A 24,410-nucleotide genomic window follows, 5' to 3' on the forward strand; every position below is an offset into this window, starting at 1 on the left:
TACATTTTTCAAATTTGTTTCAAATTTTTTCTAGACAAACAAATATTTTTCCAAAACTTGGAATTCTGCGACAAAGCTGCAGAAGCAATTTCAAATGAATAGACAAGGTATTTGTATCATATTGTTCATTACCTTCATATCTGTCGACTCATCGTACTAGGTTTGAAATATTGCTTAGAAGTTTTCGCAGAAAGTAATCCAAACTTCGTCAGAAAATGATAAAATTTGCTACCTCAAGATGGAGCATGCCCCGTAAAATCTTGTTGCAAGGAAATATAGGCGGACTCCTCGTGTAAGGGTGTTTTTGTACAACCTTTAGTGGGGGCATAGTGAGTGATTGTACGGAACCAGGTTTTGTCTCATAGTCAGCCAAAGCAAATACATTCTTGGTTAGATTAAGCGTGAATAATGCTTTCTGTGATTTACCGGATCCAGTGGCCAAACTAGGTAACTTCATTACGGGAAATCTACAAGAAGGAAATTGTTCTTTCAAAATATTTTTTAACTATATTAAGTACAAAGTAGTTTACAAATCTAAATATAATTCATTTACATGCGTCTGATTAATTTATTTATGTACATTTATTCTCAATCCACGGAAAGTAATAAAAATGATAGCATGGAAACAATAAAATCTGTTTTATATTCATTCTTTTTCAAATTACTTCGAAGTTCAGGCAAAATTTGAGAGTTGCGAAGAACTCGTTGATTTTCCATTTACATTTTCTCCAAATATAGTTATATCGTCGTAATAGGATCTGACGCCTGGACTAGATACACCCGAAGCCTCAAAACTTATTTTATAGATAGCCCGAGGTCATATTAAGAGGGAAGGAGGTTTAACCCCCCTCAAAATTTTTCTTACCCGTAAAAACGAAATAAGAATGTGAATAAACAAATTTTTATTGCGTTTCCCCCCCCCCCCCCAAAAAAAAAAAAAAATCTTGGATACGAACTTGAGAAAGCCGATTGTCTTTTTCTTTTCCAGCTTGTTTCTAATAAACAGTTGTTTTTTAATGTCAGATAAAACCAACAAAAAAGGAGGTGAAATTAGTAGATTTAGTATTAAACATAGGTTGGAAAGTAAACCTTAGGAAGGAGGGGCTGTGTTTCAAGTACTTAGTAACTGTAGCAATAACAATATTTTAAAAGAATGTTTCATGGTTAGTCGAATGGTAAACTTTATTTTTAGCTTTAAAATTAATTAAAGCTTAATTAAAAAACTTACCAAGGTAAACGTTCAGTGGTTGACCAATTCTGCAGAAACCATGTTGATGTAATAAAAAAAGCACTATTACATTTCTTATTTAAGGCTCTTTTCAAATATCATTGTTGCTTTTCTCTCAATGCACAAGTAATTTTATTACACAAGTAATATACAAGTAATATAATGCACAAGTAATATACTATTATCATCTTGACATTTGTTTCTTTTTGGTATGGTTTGTGCAAATTGTATAAAAGGATAATATTGTACTTTCTTATGTAAGTCCTTCCCTGGGCTTCCACTTTGTGGGATTTCTTCCTCTTATAGATGAAAACCATTTCTTCTAGGGACACTTATTTCGAATTCAGGGAGATCTAGGGTTAAAGTAAAGGATTTTAGGGAAATTCGGGGAAAGCTTAATTTTTTAAAGGAAAACTGAAAAACTCTCATAGATTGAACCTGCTCTACTTCGTTCAAAAATCTTATGCTGCAGCAATGGTTTAAGCTACTAAGATCAGTGCAGAATTTCGAAAGAAGCTAAAGTGGGGATGGCTGATCAACTGTGAGACTTGCTTTGGTAAGGGCTTAGTTGATCAAATGGTAATAACCATTTACAATATGATAACCATTCGTAAGCCAATCATGCAAAGTCAGTGGTTGTACAAAAAATGGTTTATTTACGAGGTCCAGGAATATAAAATGTCAACTATCAGAGTCACAGAAGACTGTAACCCTGAGTCAGAAACAAATCAGAACATCTTCATAACAAAAATGGAACTATACTCAAACTAACTAACGTACGTCTGTATATACACGGAAACTAATCTAGTCCAAGAACACGTTATCGACCTCTATGATTTTTATATATCTTGAGTAAATAGCTTTATGATCTGGAAACTAAGTGGCTTTAAAAATATGTAGATTACTCCGTTTCTCGACCTCAAAAATAAGACAAGTATGTGTCCTACATAAAATCCAAAAAACAAAGAAATATACATTGGCAATGAATTTCACAACCCACCCATCCCCCCTCCCGCCACTTAAAGAAAAATACTTTTTTCTCTTAACTATTTCTTTATAAGTATTTTTGACTAATTAAAACGGAATTTTTATTACGATAAACTACGTCATATTCTAATTGATAATGGACTTTTTTTTAATGCAAATTAATATGCACATATAACTTATAATTTAAAATACATTCAAATTTGAACTAAGTTATATAAATAAAGTTTCGTAATTCAGAGAAATCAGAAAAAAAGTGAAAATTCGCTTTGGCGCTGCAAAATATTTTAGTTCTCTTTATTAATAAAATGGTTATGTTGACACCAAGTGTGAGTCTTTCTTTTCACAGGAGAGTGGGCGATAGCAGACACTGTTCCCTACACCTAAACATATAAATGCACTAGAACATTAAAACGAAGGGATTTCTTTTTCTTCCCTTTATTTGTTTTTATATTCGATCAATTTAACTTTCTTAAGATATTTGAATGTTCACACAGATATTTAGATATATCTTAATATATCTTTAGATATTTTCACACAGGGTTATATTTTCAATTTTTAACCGAAGGAGAGCCAAGTGAAGTGCTCTTAAGCAAAAACATATTCATGCGTAACATATTCAAACTTTAGTTATTCCAAAAAAATCCGAAGATGTTTTGGTTACTAAATAACTGCTTGTATTTTAAACTTTTACGAAAGAAGGCACTTCGGAAGTTTTATATAAAACAAATTTTTCGGCTAATCGCAAAATAGACAAAAAACTTACAATAGCAACGTGATGTGAATATTCTACCAATTTACATTTGATATGTTTGTCGATATTAAGAAGATTCCAATTTTATGGTCACAGCTAATTGAAATGTTACAGTTAAACTACGTGCATTTGAGTTTAAATGTTCCAACAGATCTTAAGGCTTAACAAGTTGTAAAAGGAATGAATTATTACGCAAAAACATAATAGAATATTTATAAGAAAAGGCTCTTATTTTAATTAGAATCAGCCAAGGATTTACGACACCAAGGATCAATAAATGTTTTACAGTTTTTTTTTTTCTTGCCAATTTTACTCTTTATGTAAAATACGGAAACTCATACAAGTATTAGAAAAAAAAACATAAGAGTTCTTGTTGTAGATTTTTTTTTGTTTTTCGCTTGAACGTTTAGTTTATCTCATACTTATAGAATCTTGCGGATGGACTCTGCTCTTTTCCTATTTGTTTCCTCTCGTGATGGCACTGATCAAATTTTGTATAAACAGCCGATTCTGACAGGAGGGTGGCTTTTATTCTCGGTAACTGAAATATTGAAGCAAAGGGTTTCAGCATAGGGGCATTCAGTGAAGCAGCTAATTGGGGTGACAGTGTAAGAGATTTTGACCAGTGTCCGTGTTCCCCTTTGGCAATAATTGGATGACAATTTGGATACTGTATAATAGCCTTGCAAACCGACATGCCAATCTAGAAGCTGGATTTTTTATTTCGCCGCAGAGCAGACTGGACAATCTTCAAACAATTTCAGGAAGAAGAAGATTAAACAGAATTAGAAAGGCTACCTAGTCCCTATGACAGGACCCAAGCCTTGACTGATAAAATCCTAGATGCAGCAGAGCAAGCGATACCCAGAAAGTGGTCCTAACCACCTTTGACATCTTATTTTGGGAAACCAAGAATGTGGTGGAACAGTTCTACAGAAGTTGCAGTTAAGGAAAAGAAAAAAGCAAGAAATCGTTTCAGTAAAACTGGGGCACTAGAAGATTTTATAGAGGTGAAAAAAACTGCGGCAAAAGCTTACAAAGTCATAGAAATGGTATATAGACAACCAAGATCCACCTTTTTCAAAAAAATAGAATCAAGTACACCCATTGCCCAAGTGCATAATTTTATTAATAGAATGGCTGGCAAAGAAAATCAGCTGTAAAAATTCCAGCATTTGAAACAGATGGCTCCTCAATTCAAGATGAAGGGCATAAGGCAGAAGTCCTTGCTGACTTGTACCAAAAACACAAAGTCCAGACACCAATTGACCGTCCAACTGTCTGCAAATTATATGGCAAAACACAGCCCCTTGAAAGAATATAAATTCAATACCATGGAGGAGAATCAACCAGCTTTGAAGCCAGAAGGACACTGAATAATCGAGTCCGAGGGCTTTCTAGTAAAGAAAAGTATTAAACAGGTTTTCTCTCCCCCTTGGAAGAATATAAATTCAATACCATGGAGAAGAATCAACCAAATATGAAGCCGGAAGGACACCGAATAATGGAGTCCAAGTGCTTTTGAACGAAGAACAAAGAAGATCAATAGATGTGATGTTTCCAGCTTCAAAATACACGGACAAATTTATCATAAAGTCAGTTTATTGGCACATCCATCACAAACCCCTGAAGGTGATGAACCACGTTCATATATCCAAATGTACTTTTTGCATATCGATAAAGCTGCTAAAGATCCCCTTGCACATCCTTTAAATCAAAAGATCCCTCGTAACCCAAAGTCTCGAGTTCTCTTACAAGAATCCCGCACCTAGTCGATACGGCCCTGGGCAATATAAGCTTTTTATGGGAAGACCAGTTGTGTAAACTTTAGAAAAGGCTCATTTGATTTAAAAATGTAAAATTCTAATTCTCTCTTAAAAATCAAAAGAGATAGGAGGACAAGTAGCCCTTCTCCTTTCCCAAAGCCTTCTTTTCCCCAAATGCGTCTCATCGGAACTGTAAGATGGCTATGTTATTCCAGATAGTCCAAAGAATATATAACAATCTAATAAGTAAATTTAGCAGGTGTAAATCCTCATAATAAGTGGAACTCAAAACAACCTGAAATCCTTGGCAGTGAAATAGCACTGCTGAAGCATACAGTGATATGGGCTCAATGTATTGCTTATTATTTATTTTCCTGACAAACGCACTTCATATAAAAGATGTTTTCGTAGAAACAATGAAAGGAGCTCATTCGATCGTAAATTAAAGTTCTAGTGCTCCTTTTTAAAAGTCAAAAGTAAATAATATCTGGCTTTCTGCAAAGTCACTTGACTCTTGGATTGTAACTTATGACATATTCAAGAAGTACTCTGATTGGCAAAAAGCTGCCAAAGGAAGTGAAAATGCCTACCCTCATGCAGACTATACTTGTCAAGAAGGAATTATCGTTAGAATATTAGACTTAAGCTCACAAAAATATTTTTTCGCTGTTTGCATGTGTTTAGGAGTTTAGTGCTTTCATACTTAATCATTCTATATGGATGAATTAACTTTTTTCGCTTTATTTGATATTAACTGGCCGCTTTGAAAGAGGTTCACAAAACACGTTTTGGTCGCACAAGTCTTAAAAAAAAGCAACAATTTTTGAGATTTCAAGTTGGACATATTCATAGATTCAAAATTTGGCAACCCTGTTTGGAAGAGTGATCTGTCGCCTTCGTTATGTTTAAGAAGAATTAGAAAAGCAGACCGTCCCCAGCCAACAGATGGGTATAAAGGCTGTAATACTTGTTGGTGGACCCCTGAAAGGTTTGTCTTTATTACCATTGCCTTCAATGCAAAACTAATTCTAAATGGTATCATAGACCCTAAGGATAACCATATAAATTGTTTAGGCCTATGCCCTATATTTGACCAGAAACTCATTTGGCACTTAGGCCCTATCTTTTATAGTACCAATGCTCAAGAAGTGAAGTTGGGTTTTTCCTAGTAGAACGTACCAAAACATGATGAAAATATATTACTTTAGAAACATATTTAGGCTTTATAGTTGCATATTAGGGGAAGGGAGGACAAAGTACAGCAAGTCTGCATGTAAAGTGTTTTAGCTATAGTTATTCTGCATATAGTGAAGTAAGAATTGTTTTCTAACTTTACTTCACCCTAATCAGTGGTCTAATTTCATCAAAATCCTGAAGGATCGGCAGAGTTGAAGCCAAATCAAGTGAAAATGACAGTAAAAAGTGAAAAATGAGTAAAATTCTAGTTAATTGACTTCTTGCTATCTCAGAAAGGGTTTAGGTTAGGAAAATGAATTTTTCAGGGATGGGTCTACAGGCTAAAGTATGTCCCAAGAAGGTATTTTAAAGTACACTCCTCCACTCCTTCTCCCTCTAGAGGGCCCTGGAATTTGCCTACATGACAAGGCTATACCTATTGAAATTTTGACAAAACAATATTTTACCTTAATTTTCAGTTAGGCTACTAGTTGCTTTTTCTCTGCCTTTAGTTCTGAAAATGCAATTCCTGTTATTTGAGTAGAATTTTGAGTCATGTCAATGTTTTTTTTTTTTACAAAATTTAGGAAATGTATTTGCATATCTTTAAAACCTTATAAAATGGAATTCAGCAAAGTTATGCAGCTCAAAACAATTTTGTTGTACTTCAATTAAGGAGAAAATATGTTTTGCAAGGTTTTGCTTTTATAACACACATATTTTAAAGGTCATCAAAGGTCAGGGCCCTCTAGAGGGAGAAGTAGTGGAGGTAGTTGCTTCAAAATACCTTCCCAGGACATACTTCAGTCTGTAGATTCATCCCTGAAAGTTTCAATCCCTTAATCTAAACCCTTTCTGAGATAGCAAGAAGCCAATTAACTAGAATTTTACCAAAAAATAAGCTAGGCCTGTTTAGTACCATTAAAGGTACTATAAAGATATTTTATAGCACTATAAAGGTAAATATATACCAAAGAAAACAAACTCATCTGTTCCTGTTGATGCTTGAATTAGGCTATGTACTTATGTTAGTTTCAACAAAGTTTTTGAACTTTGCCCCTAATTTGCAAACACATAGCCCAAATTATATAATTGTAATGTATTACCTTAATTTGCACTTCAGAGTGATAAGGTCCAATGGATCTGTGTTGCTCTGTAAGTGATGATGACTGACATCTGTTACTGATCTGGATCTTGCCAGCAGTATTTCCAGTTCCTGCATGACCACTTGCTATCCTGTGACGTCTTGAAAGTTATGGGTGAGGTTGCTGACACTGTAGACTCAGAGAGGGAATTCCAGTCATTAACAATTCTTTCAGAGAAAAAGTGTTGACACATTCTTGTGTTCACATGGCATTTAGGAAGTTCCTTTGAATGGCCTATTGTATAGGCTTGGTAGGACATATTCAGGTTGAGGAGACTAGATGTGTTATTAGAGAGTGGGTAAGCAGCATGTCACCTCATCTGCAGTGGTACACCAGAGTGGGTAATTTGAGTTTTTTTTTTTTTTTTAGTCTTTCGTTGTAGGGGAGGTCTTTCAGCCCATTTATAACCTTGGTGGCATGCCCTCAAGAAGTCTTGCATTGCCTTTATATTAGGGAGCAGCTATGCAGTTTCCAAAGTCAAGGTTTGGTCTTATGATGACTTTATAAAGTTTATGAAAGACTTTGGGTGATCTGCTTGTAATAGATCTCTTGAGTAGGCCAAGTCCTGTGTTAGATTTAGAAACCACATTCCTTATGTGGGATTGAAACTTGAGCTGATTATCAATGAGTACACCTAAGTCCCTTTCTTCATTGTGGGTTTGAAGATCAATCCTTGTTTGCTTGTCATGATCTCATATTTAGTACACTGCATTTTTCATTCTTTGGTCCAAAGTGCCACCACCACTTGTTTTCCACTGAGTGTAAGCTAATTGTCTCTGGGAAAATTCTAGTTTAGCTACTTTTTGCTATCTTTGAAAGAGGTTAGGTTAGGAAAATGAAATTTTCAGGGATGTGTCTACAGTCTAAACTATGTCCTAGGAAGAAGTATATCTCCATCCCTTCTCCCTCTAGAGGGCAGTGACCTTTGATGACCTCTAAAAATATTTGTGTTATAAAAGTGAAACCTTGCAAAATCGATCTTCTGCTTAAATGAAGTACAAAAGACTGTGTTATTTTTCATAATTTTGCTTAATCCTAAATTAACAGGTTTAAAGATCTGTAAATATATTTCTAAAATTTAGGAAAAAAAGAATTTGGTCTAGCTCAAATGGGCTAAATTCTCAGGAATTTTCATATCAGTTCCCTAATTCAAGTGGCAAAGTTCCCTCTTCCCCCTTTGCCGGTCTTGTAATGTTAAAAATGAAACAATTGACCATTGCCTATTTGAATGTATTATGCTGATGTCTGCACAGTTTACCCTGCAGTTCTAGTTCCAAAAATTGTAGGGAGGTATATGGACTTACAACAAGTCCTTTCACCTCTTTGACATCTTCTCTAGAAAAACTAGCTACTGGAAGCACTATTCTCCTCCAATCTGCAAACAATGAATATATACGATTATGAACAATAATTCACTGTTATTGATTGTGGGAAGTACGAGTACCTGAGCTACCTGTCCCCAGCAGTTTAAGGCACTAGGCCAGCCGGTACCAATACAGCTCTTCCTACTCATTCCCGCTCTCTTCTGCACAACTCAGCATACTCGGCATTCATTCCATTCAGAGCTAGTGCGCGTTGGTGGATGCTATTGCTTATTTAGGATATTTGTTCTGTTTGAATTGTTTGAACACTTGCCAGTAAGTCTCTGTTTAATGGATTTTTGATTTGGTTATTAGCTAATCTAGGGGAGATTATTGAATAATTTTATGATGTCTCTCATGAAGTCGTACTTTGATCAGAAACACACTGAGCTTATGATGAAGATTCTTAGCCTGGAAAAAGGGATTGAGGCTTTGCAAAATGAGAATTTGGAACTCAAAGAAGAAAATATGGTTCTCAAAACCGAAGTAGTAAATCTAAAAAAGTCTTGTCTTCAAGTTGAACTTGTTTCAAAAAGACAGAATATTCTACTTCATGGTATACCAGCTGTTCAAGGTGGTAACTCAGAAAATGCTACTCGTGAGTTTCTCTCTGAATTAGGAGTCAGTAATGCAAATTCAATGCCCTTTGTCAAGTGCTATCGTTTGAATGGAAATAAACCACCAGGCTCTAATACTAGGGCAACGTCTAGCACTAAAAGCCGGGCCAGTTTTCATGACTTTGGCTAATTTAGCAGATAAAGATGCTATTATGAAAAATTGTTATAGGCTGAAGGGATCTCGAAAAAGTATCACTTCCGATCTCCCGCGTGAATTGGCACGTTGTAGAAAAGAACTGCTCTCTTTTGGCTATAATCTGCATACATCATCTGACACTTCAACTAGAGTTGCTGAAACCCGAGTAATAACAAAAGGGATTAGTGTATGGATTGAAGCAAAAAAGTCTTCAAAGAGTAAGACTTGGTTGCAAATAGAGGACTCATGTTTTGATCCCTTTAAACTATCTAGTAATGCGACCTCTGTGGTTCCCTCCCCCGCTGTGATAGTCGGAGGTGATAAGTAATATGTGTGATTTGTTCATTTTTTTTAGTGATTTGTTTGATGTTTGTTAGTTGTTGTTGTTTTGTTTTTTTTTTGTAAGTTATGATATATAAATTTTTCTCCTGGATTGGGAGATTTAGTTATGTTTTTGTTGTTTTTCATTTTGTATACAAGTTTTTTTCTTATTCAATTTTTCTGTTTTTGGCCTTTATTTTTTCTGTTTCAGTTTATTTTTTCACAAAAAATGAGTTCATTGTTCTGTTTGCCTAGTTGCTGTCCACATGTCATTGTTATGAAGATGCCAAGCTGGGTGGTGGGTGGCGCATGATGGATCATAGTTTGTATTTTTTTTTTTTATTTGTCTGACTCTAGTTTGGGTGACATCTCCTCCTTGGGTGAGCGACTATCTCATCTTCAAAATAACCCAATTGATGTTCTTAGTTTGATAAATAATTCAGTAGGTCAGTCTAACAAATCACCATCAAATCCTCATTTTTCAGTTAGTAGTAAATACGTATCTGATTTAGATCGAGTATCCAAACGAGATGGTAGATTCTCTGTACTTCAGCTTAATGTTCAGGGTCTTTGCTCTTCGTTTGCTGAGTTGAAAAAAATAGTGTGTAGTTGCCACCCTGACTTCATTGGTCTTTGTGAGACTTTCCTTGATTCAAAAAACGAATCTCTATTGCATCTCCCTGGGTACAAGATGGAATATTTGAATCAAAGTAGGATGGCTAAAGGTGGCCTTGCTGTTTATGTTTCGGAATGTCTTCTGTACTCTGTTAGACATGACCTGTCATGAAATGAAGAAGGAATTTTTGAATCCATATTTATTGAGATTAAAACCCAAGCTAAAGCTTTGATTGTTGGTAATATATACCGGTCTCCTAGTGGGTCTGTTCCCTCTTTCCTTCAGATTCTTGATGAGGTCTTGGAAATAATCCAACTTCATTCATGTGAACTTGTAATTATGGGCGACTTCAACCTTAATTTGTGTGACCAGAGGTCATCCTCGTCCTTGGATTTTCTTTCGACAATGCTCGCTTGTGGAATACTACCTTCTGCATGCATTCCAACTCGCATAACTAACACTACCGCTTCTTTGCTTGATAATATTTTTTCATCTTTGACGTTGGTGCAAAATTCTATATTGATGAGTGATATCTCAGACCATTTTCCTGTTTTTTCCATGCATGATTTTTCTGATTCGTTGCCAAGGAGGAGCCAAGAAGCTGGTTTTTCCTCTTTAAAATTTAATGATCAGGGCTTGCATATTCTTAGGTCACGGTTGGCAGGTCGTTCGTGGAGTATTTCTAAAAATGGATCTGACATAGATTCTTTGTTTAATTCGTTTTATGATTCTTTGAAAGAAGTTATCTTTGATACATGTAATGCACCCCAGTCGAATCCAGCATCGAAAAGAACAACCCCTTTGAATCCTTGGATGACCCCTGGACTTCTTAAAAGTTGGAGGAAGAAAAATTATCTTTGGAAGGCTTACGGGTGCTCTAAGCCATTTTCGCGTGATTCTCGGCTTCAACTTTTCAAAGCTTATAGAAGAGTTTACAATTCGCTTTGCCGAAGGGCTAAATCGTTATTTTATCATAGAAAATTCTCTGCGTGCAGTAAAGACATTAGGAAGACATGGCAAGTAATCAATTCTGTTATCAGGCCATCTTTTCTGCCTCCTTCTGTCCCTTCAAGTGTTGTGATTGATGGGAAAAATGTAGAGGGTGAGCTAAAAGCTCAAGATGCGTTTAATTCCTATTTTGCTAATATCAGCAAAACTACAGCCTCTTCTGTAAGTCCTTCTTCTTCTCTACCTGATTTTAGGTCTTATCTAGGACCACCTTGTCCTAAATCAATGGCATTGGAACCTGTCTCTGAAGCTGAAATAGCCAAAATTGTCAATTGTTTGAGGGGTTCTTCATCCTCTGGCCCAGACCGTATTCCGACTAAGGTTGTCAAGTTCATTCTTCCTGTCATTTTGTGTGCCCTCACGAGACTTGTCAATCTTTCTTTTGAAAATGGTGTCTTCCCAAGTGCTCTAAAGCGTGCTCGTGTTATCATCCTTTTTAAAGGTGGATCAAGGAATGATCCTGCAAATTATCGTCCCATATCTCTTTTATCAGTGTTTAGTAAAATTTTTGAAAAGGCTATGCTTTGTTGACTTCTTGATTTTCTTAATTCTAAACTCTTTTTTCATGATTTTCAGTTTGGTTTTAGGGCCAAACATTCAACTGAGCATGCATGTGCAACTCTCTTGAATTATTTAAATTCAGCTCTTGACTCTGGTTTGATACCTGCTGCTCTTTTTCTTGATGTTCGAAAAGCGTTTGACTCATTAACACACAAGATTCTTCTTCTGAAAATGTCCCATATTGGAATAAGAGGGAATGCTTATTCATGGTTTCTATCATATTTATCTGGTCGAGTCATCTCGGTTCATCCGGACTTTTCTAATCCTTCTGGAATAGAGTTTGGTGTTCCACAAGGATCTGTCATTGGGCCGATACTCTTTTTAATCTACTTCAATGACCTTATTAATGCGGTTAAAAATTTAAAACCTACCATTTGCTGTCGTCTTTGTAAACCAGTATTCGTTACTAGCTGTGACAAGAGTTTGTCCTTACCGGATACACTTATTGCTTTTGCTGATGACAGTACTCTTGGCACAACTGGTAGAACTGAGTCTGATCTTCGTTCAAGGAATATAGCCCTTTTTGAAAGAGTTATCCAGTGGTTTGATGTAAATTATCTTGCCTTAAATGTCGAAAAGTCATGTTTTCTCATTTTCTCCAGAGTCTCAAAGGCTTGCCCTGATTTAAATGAAATAAATGTATCAAGAGGTTCTCTAAGTAGACCTAAGGATCGTTACGTTCGATTCCTAGGCATCTTGCTTGACGAAAATCTTTCGTTCAAGTATCATATTGACCTGATTAAAATGAAAGTCTCCAGGAGTCTTGGAATCCTTAGAAAGCTCAAATATATATTTCCAGGGTCGATTCTTAGACTCTTGTTCTGCAGCCTAGTTCAGTCTTATGTTTCATATTGTTCTGTTATTTGGATGTCAACTTTTCCCTCGTCTCTGAAGCCACTTTCAAAACTTTATGATAAAGCAAGGACTCTTATTCAGGAAACTAACCGTTTTTCACTTAAACCCTTGCTTGATTTGAAATCTCTCTATTTTCTTTCTTGTTCTTCTTTCGTTTTTTTACAGTTGCACGGCCATCTTCCTGCTGTCCTATGTAATAATATATCTTTTGTTTCTGATCAATTGACTTATCATCTCCGCACTTCCAACAATTTACTGCTTCTTCACACACCGTCAGTGAGGTCTGACTTCAACCCTCTGACAGCTTGCAACAGGATCTGGAACACGCTCCCAGAGTTTGTACGAAGCTGCCACTCGTTTGGTATGTTCAAAAATTATGTTAGAGATTTTCTAGCTAGTAAATAATTTTGTTTGTTTGTTGTTTTTTTTTGTCTTTATTTTTTATTCCGGTTTCCCTTGGAGTTGATGTCTCTGGATTGAGTTGGATATTTAATTGAGCTGGTGAAATCATGTGCTACCCCCTGCCTAGCTTGTCATTTTTTGGAGATTATTAAGGTGGGCAACTCAATTTTTGGTTTTTGTTTATATTTTTTTGTTGTTGGTATTTTTTTCTCCCCTGTTCTTTCCCGGCCATGGAGCCTTACGGGGGAGATTGTCTTGAAGTAATTTTTTTGTTTATGGATTTTAATGTTAAATAAAGAACTCAACTCAAAAATTGACTTCTTCAAGCTTTAATCTTTATTAAACAATATTTCTCTTCTTTAAGGTATCAATTGCTGTCTTAAATATCTTACGATCAATTTCCCATGGCAGGTTAGAATCCAGGATAGCTGTATAAGTATTTGGAATTTTAGCCAAGGAGCAGAAACACTTAAGAGCAACAGTCTCCTCACTCTGAGCCTGACAATCAAATAAAAGATGCTGGATTGTTTCCTCTGCTGAAAAGCAGATTTGGCATAAAGGGGAATGATGTAGCTTGCAATTAAATAACAAGCTATTTAGAAGTAGGGCACCTGATTTCAGCCAGTAATATAGCACTGTATTTAATCTTGTATGAAATGGAGATAACATTAATTTGCTGTGATTAACTTTGGATCTTTGCCTGATAATATCTCATGAATTGAGGTCAGAGGAATGACTAGGAGATAACATGGAAGCCTTTGCTGCTAGAGAATCAGCCATATCATTATATTTTATACCTTTATGACTAGGAACATGTTGAAAATAAACTTCATTTTCCTTGATCTTAAGATTAAGAAGCTGTCTTCTAATATTATATAAATCTTTGTCATTAGCAATTCTATTAATATTTTGGATCAGTAGTAATGCTGATTTAGAGTCGGAGAGACAGAGTATATTTTCAGATTCCATGTTATAATTTATAAGTGCATCCAAGGCCAGGCGGATGGCACATAATTCAGCAGACAAGATAGAAGATCCCAATGGGAGAGGAGAATAAATATTCAAATTCAGGGATGGGATACATGCTCCTGCTCCAGCTCTTTCCCTTTGGGCAGATCCATCTGTATATATTTTTCTATAGTTGGGGTAAGCCCTTGAGATGTGTTCAGCCAAAATAGTCTGGATCTCGTAATTAGGAATCAAATCTTTACTAATAGAGATAAGTTCTACTTGACAGCTTGGAGGACTCATTTCCCATGGGGGGGGGACTCAGTAAAGGGATATGCATAAAGCAAATGTTGATTCCAATTTGGGACCTCCAGTTGAAACTCATTCCATGATGAATGGGCATTAGGACAGGCTGACTTCTCAGCAAAGGTGTGTGCATATACAGCATGCTTGGCTCCATAAGCCTGGATTTGCGAGAAATACTTTATCCTTAGACTAGATGCTCTTTCACTTAGGGACACCAATCCCGACAGTGTTCTTAACTTTGACAGAGGAGTATGCTTATGCACACCCAAAGCTATTCGAATAGCAGAATTTTGTAAAGATTCAAGGATTTTGAATGAGGATGGGGGACGAGCTGAAAAAATTTGAATTCCCATATTCTATATTTGAACAAATACATAATTTGTAAAAATCCAAAATAATTTTTGGGTGACATCCCCACTTACTTCCAGCAAGTCTTTTTAGAATACAAAGTCTCTGAATAATTAGAGATTTCAAAGAATTATTATGTTCATGCCACTGCATTTTAGAATCCATTAATAAACCAAGTAACTTCACTGAATTGCAATATGGGATCTCCCTTGAGAAAATTGTCAGTGGATTAGGAGGATCTAGAGTACCATTAGTAAATATAATGGCTTTAGTTTTACTGATTGAGATTGGGAAGCCAAATGCTAAAGAGAATCTCTGGACTAAACTTATATCCTGTTGAATAAGGCTTTGAAGAAGGCTAATATCCCTTCCTGACTTCCAAATGATCAAATCATCTGCATAAAGGCCAAATGATGCATGAGATACTTGAAATTCAGAAACATACAAGTTGAATAGAAGAGGACTCAATATTGCACCTTGAGGAAGTCCTCTCGTAATGGGGCATTGCTCACTTCTAGACTGATTTACTTGAAGGTAAAAATATCTATCAGTTAGAAAAGACTCTATAAAACTTATAAAGGGATATGGGAAGTCAAGATTTATTAGGATTTCCAATAATTTATTGTGGACTACATTTCCATAGGCATTTGACCAGTCAAACAGAACAGCCATTGTGACATGTCTTATTTTGAGAGAGTTACAAACATCAATTTCTAGCCGGGTAATGTTGTCTAAAGAGCTATGTCCTTTTCTGAAACCTGTTTGTTCACTAGGAAAGAGATTGTTCACTTCAGCAAACCACTCAATTCTTGATAAGACAAGCCTTTCCAGAACTTTACTAAAGGAAGGTAATACCGATATAGGACGGTAAGACTTGAGATCATTAGATGAATAAGAAGGTTTTAAAGGTGGGAATACCTGAGCAATCTTCCAGGCATCTGGGAACTTTTGACTTGACCAAATAAGATTATAAAAACTTAAGAGGGCTGTATGAACCACCTTTGGGGACTCAAGAATCCACTTCATATAAATACCATCATAACCTGGGGAAGACTTGATGTTAAGAGAATTAAGTGCTACGCAAAATTCATCCTGGGAAAAAGGTTTCATCAGAGTACCCTTATAAGAACAGGTAAGAGGGAGATTACAAAAAGGAGGTCGGCTGGGATGAAAATCTGAGCAATCATTTTTAAAAACATCAGTAAACAGATCTGCCTTCTTTTTATCTGAGACAATTGGATATCCATCCTGAATGATATCATATCTACGGTCATCATTAGGCTGCTTTCCACTATTTAGTTGGCTAATGAAATTATGGACCTTTGAAATTGGGGTTCTAAAACTGATACTTGAGCTGAAATTCAGCCATGTACTTTGTTTAGCTCTCCTACAAATTAGTTTCACCTTAGCACATGACTGCTTATAAGAGATTGCTGTTGACTGAGATGGGTGCTTTTGAAACATTTTACGAGCCTTTCTTTTTGCCAGAACTGCAACCCTACACTCATCATTCCACCAATACTTTGGGTCTGCAATGTAAACTGTTAGAATGTTTCAAACACCACAAAATTTCACTATCAGCCAAGAGTTGAGCTGACCATACCTGCACATAAACCACAGAACTCAATTTATATCCTCTTAGGCTATAATTCAACTCCTAGCATCAAAAGATTTACTGCAAAGAAATCTGAGCATATGAAAGGTAAGTAAGAAAAAACCTGTTCAGGAGATGTGTTCATCTCACAGAATGAGTCAAAAGGAAAAGAGCTGAATAGTCTTGACTAAAAAGCCTGCATTTGCTGAAATAGAAAAAGAAGAAGACAAAGACTAATCCCCATGAAGATAGAAAATGAAATATCAATAACTTCAAATTCCTATTAATTAAGGTTGGCCACTAATCAGTTTCATCTCACAAAGTTGTCCTATAATTATGTTGTCAAATTTCACACCACCAAGTTGCTGTTGTCAACTTTCTTTAATGTAAGTTTCATTTTCCTAACCTAACCTCTTTCTAGGATAGCAAAAAGCAGCTTAACTAGAATTTTACCATTGTCTCTTATTATAGATAGATGAAACTGGTTTGTTTTCAAGTTGTACCTACCATAGTTCTTGAGTGTTTGTATAGAAACTGATAAGTACCACTCATTTGACTGTCTCATTAATGAGGTAGCTAAGAAATAGAAATACCTTTAGAATTGAAATTTCATTGTGAAATCAAATATGAATTTTTTCCATCAGAAATAAAATTTATCCCTTGCTCCCCCCTCCCTTTCAATGTCCAATACATATCCTTAATTTTATATATGCAATGAATTTTGAAATACTGTCCAATCAATTTGAAGAAAAATGACTGGTAAGTGACTTGCAGAAAACTCAGTGCTTAGGGTATCCTATATATTTGCATATTGGATTGGAGCTAGGGGTAAAGTCCATTTCAAATACAAATGAATGTTATAAATGGGATGGAAATCTGGTTTGAAAGGTATGTCTCTTTCTTAGATATCCCATCACTGAGTTAATCAGATAATTTGCAAATTAAATGTCTTAGGAAAATTAAAATAGCATATTGACTATTATTTACATTGTGGGGCTGTATTGAGAGAACATTACTCTAGAATGTCATATAAAACCCCAAATTGATTATGGGCTTATTGTATATGATGCTTGTGCAAAGGCCCAACTACAAAAAGATGAAACCTCACAAAGTGACATTATCCACCTCAAGCCATATATTACCATAAAGGCAAAGCTATACTAAAGAATAATGAGCTCTTTCTCTGGACACTTGAATTATGCAATCTTATCATGGTTTTGACAAGAATTTTGCAGGAACTAAATTTTAGCTGGGGGCAAAGGGGGGACTGAGGTTTGGAGGGGGTACTTGTCCCCCTGTCCCATAGCAAATTAAGCACCCACATGAAACCCACAATCACTAAGTTTCTGCATAAAGGAAATAGATTACCAACAATAAATGAAAGAAGAAAGTTTCTCCTTATTAATAATTTATCAAAATTGAAGCCAACAGCTCATGCACTATGCATAACTGTAAAAAAAAATAATACTTTCATGTGTAGAGACATTGTAGATGAGCTTGCAAATATTCAAATATAATTTCCAGTCCCAACCAGGGATTGCTCCCACCTTCCCCCAAACCCCTCCATAGACTTGGACCTCCCCCTTAATAAATACTAATTTCTCATGCTGGACAAATGGGTGATGCAATATTTTGGACTTATAAGGTGTAATGACCCAGGCTACCTATAAAATAAAACAATATATAAGCACAGCTCAAGCATTATGTAGGCAAAGTATGGTATAAGCCAAGTAGGGAATTAATCACAAGAATAGTGGAATGCTACATCTTCCTTCTTTTGTCATTTAAGCTGCCTGCATTTCCTCTTACAACAATGCTCAACACTCACTCTGACTCACTCACTGTGAGCAAGCTTACACACTGTAATGACTACCTTCAGAAAGGTATGTGTAAAAAGGCACTGGGCTTGCTTCTTACACATTCACTAATTAGTTCACTTCTTCTTCCTCTCATATTGTCTCTATTTACGGGTTGAGCCTTTTAGGTGGGTCTTTCAGACCTAGTTTAGATTGGTTGATGTAAACCAATAGTGGTGGTACTGGAGCTGGTGCTAGGTCTCACCACTATATGCCTAACTGGCATCCAGGAACCTCCAGTGGGTGTTACCTTCATGTGGGATGCAGCTGGTAGCAATGTCATGAAAGGTAAGGAACCATGCTTACTTGTAAATAAAGAAGATGGTTGCACAGACTCTTTATAAGTATTAATTTTAGAGGAATTTGATGAAACATGTTTATCTACTACTTTATCTGCTAAATCACTAGATCCAGATGATAAAGATGTGGTTCAATGGCACAGGGGATCTAACATCACTAGTAGTGTTTTCTAGGGGATGTGGTGCAGTAGGTATGGGATCTGGTACAATAGTGCTATCAGGACAAGATGAAGAAACAATATTATCACATGAAAGCAGCTGCTTGAAATTATTACAATTTTGTATAAATTTAGCCCTATCTTCTATACTGTTAAATTCATTCCCTATTTGAGGAACAATTTGAGTATCGTTTAAGTTATTTGTCAATGCTTCTTGAATTTCACTTTTTTTTTTAACTAAAATCACCACAAGAGATAGAATCATTACAGAAAAAATCATCAAAAGCATCAGAAAAAGCTCGAGGCTCTACAAGAGCCCTCTGTAATAGATCAGTGCTTGGATTACATACATTTTGTACTTGACTAGTTGATGGCAGACTTGAATAAATTACCCACACCAGTAATTATACTATGGTTCACTAGCATGAATGTTAGATGCATTTGCCTGTGAAACAAAATCCTGATATGTAGTTGCTGCAAAGTCAGGTTTGTTTATAGTGGACAGTTGAAATGACCATCAATTTAATTTTTCCTTTTTTTAAAACAATAACTAATAGTGCTGTTATTTACATCACTAGTGCTAATATTTTGTGAGGTGGCAAAAATGGGGCACACATGTTTTTCTGTTTCACTAGAATAAACTTGAGGCATTCTTGATGTGCCAACATTGTAGCCTGGTTGGATTAATTCACTCTCTCCAGAAGAAACATATTGAGTTGGTGGTCTTTTTGGATTTTGAAAGCGTAAGTCTGACTAAGGTACAGTCTTTGCTTGGATAGCAGATTGCTGACACTGTATTTGAAGGAGCATACCATAAGATTGAATGACATATGCTGGAATCTTTGGATGAATTTCATTAGCTGGTAGGGGAGTTGCCATTTGAGTCTGAAGATTCAATGTTGGTAATACAGATGTTGGAAATGTTCCTAAATACTGAAATATGGGGCGAAACGTGTTTTTCAGTTTCACTAGAATAAACTTGAGGCATTCTTGATGTACTGACATTGCACCCTGGTTGGATTAATTCACTCTCTCCAGAAGCAACAGATTGAGTCTGTGGTCCTTTAAGATTTTGAAACAGTAATTCTAACTAAGGTTGAGTCTTTGCTTGGATAACAGATTGCTGATGCTGTATTTGAAGGAGCATACCATCAGGTTGAAGGACATATTGGTATTGGAGTTGCCATTTGAGTCTGAAGATTAAATGTATGTAAGAAAGATGTTGGAAAGTTTTCTAAATACTGAAATACATGGTGTGGCTGCTGCACAGGCATCATAGGTTGAATGATTTGTGATTGACCTTCAGATAGAATGATGTATAATTGCTGGTCATTTGGACCTATATCAGTATGAAGTATTGTTGGCTGTTGAAGCATCAGCATTGGTTGAACAATAGGATGATGCATCACTAATTATTGTGGCTGGATAACCTGTTGTATGATGGTGGGATGTTGGGTTCACATTGAGGATCAGCTTAATTTAGTCATAACAGATGCTAGATTGGTAGTCTATGATGGGAGCAGATAATGAGTCAACAATATAGAATTTATGCATTTCAGCAGAGTTGAAATGTATCCAGTTTGAAGCCAACTGGAAGCTGATTGTTTATAAGGGGAGTTATGATGGCTTTGTCTTTCCCATTGTCCTGATTGATGGCGTACAGGAATACTGTCTCATCTTCTTCTGGAGTTGTTCCTGTTTTCTCGTTTGCTTCATCTATTGCACTCATAGTCTTACTTTGACAGACTTTGGCAAAATGATTTGGCTTCCTACACTGTGAGCAAATTTTACCTTTTGCTGGGCAAACCTGTTTGGGCAAGTATGCCCCACCACAAAAGTAGCGTTCTTTACTTTTTGGAACCTTAATTGCCAATTATCTATGATTTCGAAAGTTATTTTGAGGTGAGCTGTGTATAACTGCATTTATTTCCTGCTTAAGTGGTATGAAGTTGCTTCCAGTAAATGATTTTAACTGAGTCTGGGTCATCTTGAGGGTTCTGCATCTTGCAACAGCATTTTCTCCCTCGTCCTGTTCCTTATACAGACATGGTTTAACTAATGTCTTTAAGTCTGTATTGTACTTTTTGACAGTTCTACCTTCCAACTGGTCCTGTTTTTGGAAGAGGAACCTTGGAAAGACGGTATTTTTTTGGACTGGAGTATTTCCTGAACTGTTCTAGGAGAGGTTCTATTTTGTGAGCTTTGCCATTCTTAAGCTCAAAGGTATTGAATATTTCTCTGCCTTTTCCCCCAGTCCAGATCAAAAGATACGCACACATGGACTACTCAGTTTTCTCTGCAAGGGTCTAATGAACATCAAATGGACATGCTGTTCAAAGCGACTCCATTCTTCAGCAAGGGAGCTACCATCCCCGTTTATGGTTGGTTGCTGGACCTCGATGGTGATTTTCGGATCCCACTTCTGACATTATGCAATATTCTGGATTAATAAGGTTTATTGACCCAGACTACCTATAAAATAAAACAACATATAAGCACAGCACAAGCATTACGTAAGCGAAACATGGCATAAGCACAGAAGGGAATTAAGCACAAGCATAGCAGAATGCTACTGGTGAATTTGAAGACATTTCCATTATTGAGCTGTGAATTATAATTTTTTTTATTTATGTGGATTGAATTTTCCAAATTAGGAACAAATGCAGGGTTTTTTTTTTTTTTTTTTTTTTTTTTTTTTTTTTTTTTTTTTTTTTTAAGAAGCTTCGAGAGTAATTTCCTTTATAAGTGTTTTGGATTAAATAAACAATTTAATTAGCTATTAAAGCATAATATCCTTGTTGAATTTAAGAAGTTGGTTGAAAGAACAAGAAATCTAACCCCTATATAAATTCCTGTTCAAATAAATATTGTTTGATCCATCTCTCTTAAAATTTATCTGGTCATTTAATGATAGAAATGTTTTCTGTTTACCTTCATTAACAGAAAAATGTTTACTTCTGACCAAAAAAAAAAAAAAAAAAAAAAATCAAATCAAACTGAAAGCCAAAAAGCTTAAAGTTAAGCTAACAGTCCAAAGGTTGTCTGGAATATTGTAATATACATGGTTTTATAACTGGAAGCCACAATGAGGGCAAAATTATAAAACAAACCAACAGAATAATTCACCTAAATGAATCCATAACAAAATCCATTGCTCTGAAGAAAGGAATCAAGGAAGTGGGAAATCATCCATTTGTGGGAATTCAGCTCATTGTTGCTCATGAATGCTCAAAGACTAATAGAAGCTGTTAGAATAAGAAGGCTAGGGATCTGAAGCTCCCTCTCTCCCCCAAGATGTCTCTCAGATTGCAAAAATTGTTCTAAATTCTAAAGATAAATTTGCTATTTTTATGATTTCAATTATTGACTTTAATTAGTGGCAAAAAGAAAACTTAAGGATTGCACGTTTACAATTTTAAAATTCTAATCAAGTAATTCTCGTGACTTCTACTATGTTTTTTTTTTTTTTTTTTTTTTTTTTTTTTTTTTTTTTTTTTTTTTTTTTTTTTTACCTTAATCGATGCATTGAATTGAAGGTCCCCGCCATGCAGTATATAGCCATACATAGAAGACCCATCTGTGTGTAGTGTAACTCGATAGACATATTGCCAGTCGTTTCACTCAGGCAGGGTAATCACCCTAAACTCCTTGCAATTAATACAGTCTTCAGTAAAGAGTGACCACCAGTTGTATATTTTTCAAACAAAAGAAACATAGGAGACACTACTATTTACTAAGTTTATTCTATTGTATAAGTATTTTCTATTACATTTTGACTTTGGTTATAATGAATGATGATAACAAATAAACTCTACCAAATTCTTGAAAAATGTTTCAGATACAGGAACTGGTTTTGGGCATGTAAGTATAATTCTAAATATCTGTTTCAGGAACAAGGTTCAGGCCCTTGTCATTAGATGTACCCAAACCATTATTTCCAATTGCTGGCCTTCCAATAATTCAACATCATATTGAAGCATGCCTCAAAGTACCAGGAATGAAAGAAATTCTGCTAATTGGATTCCATCCGCTCTCAGAAATGCAGCAATTTGTCCAAAAAATGGTGCAGGAATACAGTGTGAATATTAGGTATGCATCTTTTTTTATTATTGTTTAAGATCTCAAAGTGCTGAAAAACTCAAAACTAGTGTCAGAAGTGAAATTTTCTGGTAACATGATGAAAGTAGGGTTTGTTTTACCCACCTTCTAGTGGTGTTTATCCCTGTCCCCTCCCCAAAAAAATATTGGAATATCGTTTTATTCGAATTTTAAATATCCATGCATGTAGAATACAGCCTAAAAAACCTATCAAAAATTTGTCCCTGTAAGACATGTATAGTTATCAATTAGCAATATTTACTTCGAAAATTCTCTTTGTTTGTTTGTTTTTTTGGCATTTTTTTATAATCTATTTCTTTTGTAAGTTTAATTGATTTTACTATATTGTCTAGGCTTGTATTGTATAAAATAAGTGGTAAGTATAAATTTTGTATACTTACTCTAGAAGTGGAATTTCCTGGTAACAGGATAATTAAGTTTCAATACAACTTTTTCTAACAACTCATCAAAGCCCTACTAGGCCGGCTGAGGCCAATACAGCTTTATACAAACCTCCTCTGCCTCTCAGTTTAGAGTGCCACTTTTTATTATTACTCACTTGCTTCAAATCGTTTCTTATGACCTCTTCTTGCTCTGTTTAAGGATATCCTGCTTTTCATTTGGTCCCAGCTCGATTGCCTAAAAATACGATATTTGGTCACTTGTCATCTTTTATTCGCTGAACTTGGCTTAACTTCCTTAATGTTTCTTTCATCAACTTCTAAAGAAGCTTTCTGTGCCAGTGCTGCAAAGGGTGAGAAATTATGGGGCTAAACAAACATCCTACAGTTTAATTTACTCTGTGTTCAAGTCCTGTATTTTCAAAAACCAAATCTGCACCAAAAGTATTTCAATACATCCCATAACTCCTTCCAAAGAACATTGCTTGGACATGCTGTTTCTAGAACACTGCTTTCTGAGAAAAGGTATTTTCCTGTCATTTCAATCCTTGGATTGTCTTAGGATAAACTTGCTTGTTTATTCAAATCCATTGTTTTTAATTTGACTTGTATCAGCATATTTAAAATGGGATTCAAATTCTATGTTAAAGATTGCACAAGGATCAAGTCTTGGAGAATATTAAATAAAAAAAAAACAAGTTTTTTTTAAATGAAAGTAAGGAGCGACATTAAAACTTAAAACGAACAGAAATTACTCCGTATATGAAAGGGGCTTTTCCTTCTCAACGCCCCGCTCTTTACGCTAAAGTTTGACTCTTTCTCTTAACTCTACATTTTAAAACAGTTAAAAACTTTAGCGTAAAGAGCGGGGCGTTGAGAAGAAAAGCCCCTTTCATATACGGAGTAATTTCTGTTCGTTTTAAGTTTTAATGTCGCTCCTTACTTTCATTTAAAAAAACTTGTTTTTATTTAATTTATGAACGTTTTTGAATCAATGCATGTTTATATTTTGGCTCTCCGCAGAGGAATAATTAAAACGAAATTTGTATTTTTTTATTTTTTTTTTGCTAAATGGCTTTCTCATAATTTTGATCGAATGATTTTGAGAAAAAAGAGCGGGGGAGGAAGCCTAGTTGCCCTCCGATTTTCGGTTAATTAAAAAGGCAACTAGAACTTTTAATTTTTTACGAATCTTTTTATAAGTAAAAGATATGCGTAACTTATAAATTAGCTTACGTAAAGAACTTTTTTATTCTCATGTTTTTATTACAAACTAGGTGTTGAAGTGGCGCTTTCCGCCACCCCAACACCTAGTTGGCGGGGGCGCTTCGCGCCCCCCAAGCCCCCCCGCGCGTGTAAGTCGTTACGCGCCATTGTAGTTGTGTCCCTCTGTCCCACCTGTGAATATATATATATATATATATATATATATATATATATATATATATATATATATATATATATATATATAT

The 24,410-nt window shown here is 35.4% G+C and overlaps 1 protein-coding gene across 1 annotated transcript in view; it reads left to right on the forward strand.

Moving 5' to 3' along the window:
• Positions 1 to 12,193: 12,193 nt before the first annotated feature.
• Positions 12,194 to 24,410, forward strand: part of LOC136028182 (mannose-1-phosphate guanyltransferase alpha-A-like) — a gene marked incomplete in the record, with an annotated part of 42,383 nt that continues 30,166 nt past the window's right edge. Inside the window, 2 exon segments of the mRNA XM_065705883.1 lie at positions 12,194 to 12,889; positions 22,330 to 22,528. Of these exon segments, the coding sequence (XP_065561955.1) occupies positions 12,418 to 12,889; positions 22,330 to 22,528 (671 nt within the window).

Source organism: Artemia franciscana, chromosome 6 (genome assembly GCF_032884065.1).
Source record: "Artemia franciscana chromosome 6, ASM3288406v1, whole genome shotgun sequence".
NCBI lineage: Eukaryota > Metazoa > Arthropoda > Branchiopoda > Anostraca > Artemiidae > Artemia > Artemia franciscana.